The 6,684-nt window shown below is 45.7% G+C and overlaps 1 protein-coding gene across 1 annotated transcript; it reads right to left on the minus strand.

Moving 5' to 3' along the window:
• Positions 1–2,415: 2,415 nt before the first annotated feature.
• On the minus strand, positions 2,416–3,551 carry GPR12 (G protein-coupled receptor 12). Its single transcript, XM_059840369.1, has one exon. It carries the CDS (start codon positions 3,549–3,551, stop codon positions 2,547–2,549), a length of 1,005 nt encoding a protein of 334 aa, XP_059696352.1. The 3' UTR covers positions 2,416–2,546.
• Between the last annotated feature and the right edge of the window lie 3,133 nt (positions 3,552–6,684).

The following is a 6,684-nucleotide window of genomic DNA, read 5'->3' on the forward strand; positions in this document are numbered from 1 at the left end:
ACAAATCTCTCTGCTCTGGCACAAGGAAGAGGTCGGCTCCCCCGGCACACTGGAGAGCCTCTGCAGAATTGAGCAGTCTGTGGAGTGAGGAAGATGACAAGGACACGAGGTGAAACCGCCTGAGAAGAGGGAATGACATTATCTCCCTCTGTGCTGTTTTTCTCTGGCTTCCCTACCACACAGGTGTTGCCTAGAGAAAAGCAATAATGCTTATGAGGTTATCCAAGAGGATGAGAACACATCTGCATAAGGAAAACAACAGTTGCCCTCAGGACTGAATTTTGGTCACAGTTGTAGCTGCTCATCTTCATCATACTTTTAGCAATTTGATACAGAAGAACAAACAAGGGAAAAAGCAAGGGGAGAAAAGTTTGCATGACTTGAACTTTTTTTTTTTTTTAAAGTGCCATCCTACATTATTCAGCCTCTCTACGTTATTCATTTCATGACTTTTCCTGCCATTATTTCCCAATAGTTTGCATACTTGCAAAACTGCACACATACGTATCATGGATATTTATGAAATGGGTATTTCTTATACAAAAAATTGTAAGAAAAATCAATGACTAAAGTTTCAGTAACATTCATAAGTACATAAAGAACACCGATACCCTACACTGAGCAGAGGTCATAGTCTAACTTGCTGAGCATCTGTAAATCACAGGGAAGCCAGGGGAGCTTCAAATTCACAGCTCTACTGGGTCATGCCATGCAATTATTATTAAACTAATCAGATTACCAAGTAAGAACCAAATATCATGAAGGCTGAACCAAATAAATAATGGAATTTAAACCCAGCATTGCAACTAAAATTAATTATTGCTCATAAAAATCTCTACAGAGCCTTGTTTACAGACAACTCACATTTGAGATTCAGCTTTGTGTATAGCATATGATTCTTAACGTCACAGAAACTTTGCCACAAAAAGCTACAGCCATCCAAACGTCCACGTGGAAAGGACCGATTCCATTTGGAAAAATCCAGACCAGCAGCGCAGTTGTCTCTACTATCTCTACTACACAGGTATATTTTTTCATTGAACTGTAAATATTGCTATTTTTACACTTGAGTTTTGGATTTTTTTTTTTTAATGGAAGGTATTGAAGCAACAATACAATATGCTGACTTTGACATTCAAGGGAGCATAACCTCCTGCTGATGCCAGGGCATGAACACTTTGAGTTCCCATCAACACTAATGGAAGCTGTACTCTAAACTCCCATGCACTGACATGAGGGTACACCACCGTAAGTTTCATGAAGACAAGTGCCAGGAAGATTTTTCTCTCTGACAATCAAGTAGTCTTCAAATCAGAAAACAATGCTTTATTTCTAGTGCATTTTAATGTGGCTTCAGTGGAAGGTTAGAAGCAGTTTGAAATTTAACCATTCACAAGAGGAAGCTCTGCTTTCTAGACCAGAACTATAATGAAGTGAACTGACATGTGTACGGCGCAAAGAATGAAACGGCCAGAAAAGGAGAAAACACTGTTTCATCTTGCAGTCCTGGTTGCATACAATTATGAACCAGATATGCTTTGAGAATTTATGAATGTCGGTATTTAAAATTACATCGGAGAACAGCGAAAACAAATGGTAATAGTATTGACTTGGTAAAAAATGTAGGGGAACCATTTGATGTAGTGCTAAACACGTGCTGCGAGCAATCTATAGATTGTTTTATGAAATAGTTCTCATACTGTTCTGAAAAGATGAACTTGTCTGAGAAACCTAGTTTTCAATTTATTACAAATGCATAGCTGAAAGAGGCCATATTGTTTCATCAATTTCAAAGAGACCCTCGTCAGTTTTAAAATCAACAGCATAGCTCCAATGTCCCACATGCAAGTGAAAAGTATGTCTGATTTTTGAAAAGGAAAGCAACGCATTTCTCTTGCTTTAACATCCAGCCAGAACACGTGAGAGAACAGGTAACACTTGAAAACAATTGTCAACCTAGTTCATGCTGAGATGTAAAATAAAAAGCTGCACAAGTACTTTCTCACTTCGAACAAATTTGTTGCACTGATATAATTACAATAAATTCCATATAAATCAGTACAATTGGCCATTATTTTGAAGAGTGTTCTGATGATATACAGATGGGGTAACAGGACTTGGTTTGGGGTTATTTTTCTGTTGAAAAAAAAATTAAAGAGGAAAAAATATCCAAACAACAGATTGTAACATGCAGTATGACTAAACTCAATCACATAAACAATTTTAAAGAAGTATGCTCTTTCAATCTAATTTTAATTAGAAAACTTAATGTAAAATCATGGCAAACATGGCAAAGTCTGGGTAATATGACAAAAAGACCCTGAGCAACATTATAAATCTGTTAAGAACACTGATTATTTTGATTTTGGAAATCTTCCTTAAACCACTCGATTGATTTCGTTCGCTGGGGTTTTCTGTTTACAAAAAGGTCAGTCCATCCTGTGGCTTTTATGTGAACTCATCACACACCATTTAATGAATGCATCTAAACCAAAGACAGAGTGTCTGGAAAGTAACATGTTAAGGAGCGTCCTCGTGGCTGCCAATCAGACATCACTGGGTGATCTTGCCCTCTGAGACAGGTTAGAAGGAATACAGCCACAACAGACGAGCCAAAGTGCTTTCTGTATCTCCTGGTTTCTAAAAGCATATATTACAGGATTGATGATGGAATTGTAGGTAGCTGGCAGGAGGGTGGCATAGGTGTATATAGAAGGATAGGTGTAATCTGCTATTAAAGAATAGAGCGTAAAAGGCATCCAGCAAGCAGCAAAGGTCCCCAAAATAATGGCCAAAGTAGACACTCCTTTTCGGGTGGTCACATAGTGGGAAGTGGCCAGGAAATGGTGTTGCAAAGCAATCTGATGGGCATGGCGCATCACGATTTTACAGATCTGAATGTAGAGCTGCAGCATGAGGGCAAACATAAGCAAGAAAGAGACCGAAAGGACAGCTGCATTATTTTTAGTGAGTGGTCTGATAACACTGCAGGTGGATTCATCTCTGAGGCAGTTCCAGCCCATTACAGGCAGCAGTCCAATACAGATAGATGCTCCCCAGAGCAATATAAGCATGACATAGGTAAAAGTGACAGTCCTCTCTGAATTGTAAGTCAGAGCATAATACAGGGAGAGGTAACGATCGACAGTGATAGCCAGCAAGCTGCCAACAGATGCTGAGAAAGAGGCAACAATCAGTCCAATCGTAACCAGTTTCGTAGCTTCTGACTGCAGAAGGTAGGCAAAAACAAAATTGATGATCAATCCAATGCCTGCTAAGAGATCTGCCAGCGCCAGGCTGCCTATCAGGAGGAACATGGGGGCGCGAAGACTGGGATTATGGAAAATGATCAGAACCACAATGGCATTTTCGCAGGAGATAAGGGTCCCTGAAGTACACAAGACAATGTCCCAGGGGTTTACCAAAAGCTCTGGCTCAGGGTCTACGGCAGGAACCAGGGAGGAGCCTGCAGCTGAGGCATTCTCTGTAGAGCTGGCTTCTACATGATCCTGAGGCAGCCAGCTCAAATTAACCTTCAGATCTTCATTCATTTTAACCCCTGTCTTCTTCAACAGAAAGACATTGTTTTTAATGTTCAGCCACAGCAGTGGATACATCGCCCCCCCGGAGCATGCAACGCCCTAGACAGCAACACCAGCCTGATGTGCAGGCAGGCACTTGTTACATAAATGTGACAATAGAAAATAAAAACAAAACCAAAAACAAACAAACAAAAAAGACCAAAAAAACGGGGGAGGGGGGAGGCTATTTAAAACTGCCCGAGATTATCCTCCAAGGGACCGATGCACGGAGGCTGAGTGCTCCTTAGGGTGACCTGCACAGGGAAGGAGGCACGGGCGCGGGAGTCAACCCAGAGAGCAGCCAAAGCCCGCTCTAAGCGCCGCAATTTGGGGTGGGGGCCGGCTGCGGGGCGGCGTACACCCCGCGAGCCTGCAGCCGCTAATGATTGCGGCGCGGGGCTCTCTCGGTCACGGAGGGAGCGGACAGGATGGGGAAGGAGGAGGGCAGGCGGAATCTCTTACACCGACCCCCAGTGAGGAAACCCCGCCCGGGCTGGGGGGAGAGTAGGGCGATATCCTCTGAGAACTTACAAACTCGACGCGGACACCACACACACACACACACACACACAGAGATCCCCCACGCACCCCCAGCGGCGGATCACCTGGGCTGTCCCCCGGCGGCTCGGAGGAAGGATGGATGAAGGAAGGAGGAGGAGGAGGCACGGAGGGGTCGCCGCGGTCCCTTCTAGGCGCCAGCGGGGCCGGCGCCGCGCGCGCGGTGGGGGGGGGGTGGGGGTGGGGGGGGGGTGGGGGGGAAGCTGAGGGCGCAGCGCAGGTGCGCGCCCCCCGCGCGCGCGCGCGCAGGGCGTGTGCGTGCGCCTGGGTGCGAGTGAGGGAGTGAGGGGGCGGGGGCGCGCCTCGTGCCCGCGCGCCTGCGCAGGTGCGCGCGTGGGAGGCGGTGAGGGGGGAAAAGGGGGCGGACGCCCCCGGCCCGCTCCTCCTCCGCCCCCGAGGGACCGCCGCGCCCGGCCCTGCGGCCCCTGACCGCCCGCTGCTTTTCCCTAGCAGCGAGAGCCGCCTGAAATGATTTAAATGAGAATTATCGCCGTACTGTGGGGCTGGTCAAGTGCCGGCGGCAAGGGTTTGCCCGGAGAGGTTGTGGTGTCCCTGCCTCTGGGGATAACTCGAAAGCTGATGACATCGCCGTCCCTGGTAGTGTTCCAGGCTGGGTAGAGTCCTGGGTGACCTGATCTAGTGGGTGGCATCCCTTCCCACGACAGGACATTTGAAACTAGAGGGTCTTTAAATTTCCTTCCAACCAAACCATTTTACAGTTCTGTGATTCTGTGGCCCTGAATGACCTGTTCTAATTGGCAGTGCTTTGAGAAGTGGGGCTGGAGCAGGCCATCACCAGAGGCACCCTGGAGCCTAACCTTGCTGTGATCCTCTGGTCTACAACCATATGAAAATGAATCATAGAATGCTAGAATCAATTAAGTTGGAAAAGCCTCTGAGATAATTGAGTTCAACCCATGACTGAACACTACCATGTCAACCAGACCATGGCACCAAGTGCCACAGCAAGTCTTTCTTTAAACAGCTCTAGGGACGGGTGACGCCACCACCTCCCTGGGCAGCCCATTCCAACGTTAAATCACTCTTTCTATGAAGAAATTCCTTTTATGTCCAACCTAAGCCTCCCCTGGCACAGGTTAAGACTATGTCCTCTCATCCTAGTCACCTGGGAGAAGAGGCCAACCCCCATCTGGCTATTACCTCCTTTCCAATATGTCCTGAATGACCTCCTCAACTGACCCTACTTTGAGAAGTGGGGCTGGACCAGACCACCCCCAGAGGCACCCTGGAGCCTCAACCATTCTTTGATTCTGAGGTTTACAACTACATGAAAATGAAAGTATGGTTTAAAGGATTTAAAAGAATGATGCCCGCTGTCTGGTCTAGAGCAGAAGCTTCTGCCTGTACAGGGAGCCTGCTGGGCAGGCATGGGGATGCCTGCCATCTTTGGATGGTGACATTAGGGATACATGGGCATATTTACAAAGATATTCGATATGGAGGAGTGCAGGCAGGCCAGTGGGACTTGGGAGTGAGTTGGAACTAAATTGGGACATAGGCCACTAGGTCAGAGGAGCCACGCCAAACAGCTTTAAATGCCGGATAAGGATGGTTTCTGCACAGAAAATAGTCTCCCGAGGACCTCTCTACAGTCAGTGGAGAGAGGTGTGTCCTCCAGGGCATGTCAAAACAGTGGGATAAGTTGGTCTACAGAGAAGCCTGGGAAATTTTAGGAAAACATACTTTGTCCTCATTTATACCACTAGACACCTGAAACCCTCTGGAAAATCAGGCCCTGGGGAATGTTTGGAATCTGGATGGAAGATTTCCTTCTCCCTTGTTGAGTTATGGACTCAGCAAGACTGCATGGTGCCATCCTTCATTCAGATCAACCTCAGTCACTGTGCTAAGCCTTATGAAACTTTGCTGTATGACTCAAGATGATTCATTCATATTTCTGGTGCCCCTCCTGCTTTATAACAAGGACTAAAAATGGATATCACCTTGCTGCTGATCATTGTCTTCTAGTTTTATGCAGTGATTTCTTATGTGACAGTGTGACAAATACTTTCCTGTGATCTGGACTGAATATGTTTGGTGTGTTTCATCATCTGTCACTCTTCCATTTAGAGCAGTTGCAATAAAAATGCAAAAGCTTTTCTTCAAATGCTTTAACATTTGTTTCACAAATGGCAAAGTCAAGTGTTTCAATTGAGTATTTTAATTTAGGACTTTGGAGAGCTGTGTTTATTCACTTATTTAATTTGTGAATGATTTCCATTCCAATTATAACACATTACAAACAAGCTCATGTTTGTATCCTGTATTGCAGGATATTGCCAGTTTGTCACTTTTTCCTGAGATGGTGGACTGTCGTCATTAGGGCAAGTGGCATTGGCATGGATTTCACCCAGTGAAACAGAACACTTGTCACTTAGAGGAAAATCTCTCTTTAGGCAATATGAAGATTACCAGATGCAAAAATTAGTGATAGGTCATAGCTAAAGAGCTTTTGTACCACTGCCTTGCTGTTTATTTCTGTCTCTCATGAAGCTGCTGATAGAGATGTTTGCTGACCCTCAAG

The sequence above is a fragment of the Haemorhous mexicanus genome, chromosome 2 (genome assembly GCF_027477595.1).
Source record: "Haemorhous mexicanus isolate bHaeMex1 chromosome 2, bHaeMex1.pri, whole genome shotgun sequence".
Taxonomy (NCBI): Eukaryota; Metazoa; Chordata; class Aves; order Passeriformes; family Fringillidae; genus Haemorhous; species Haemorhous mexicanus.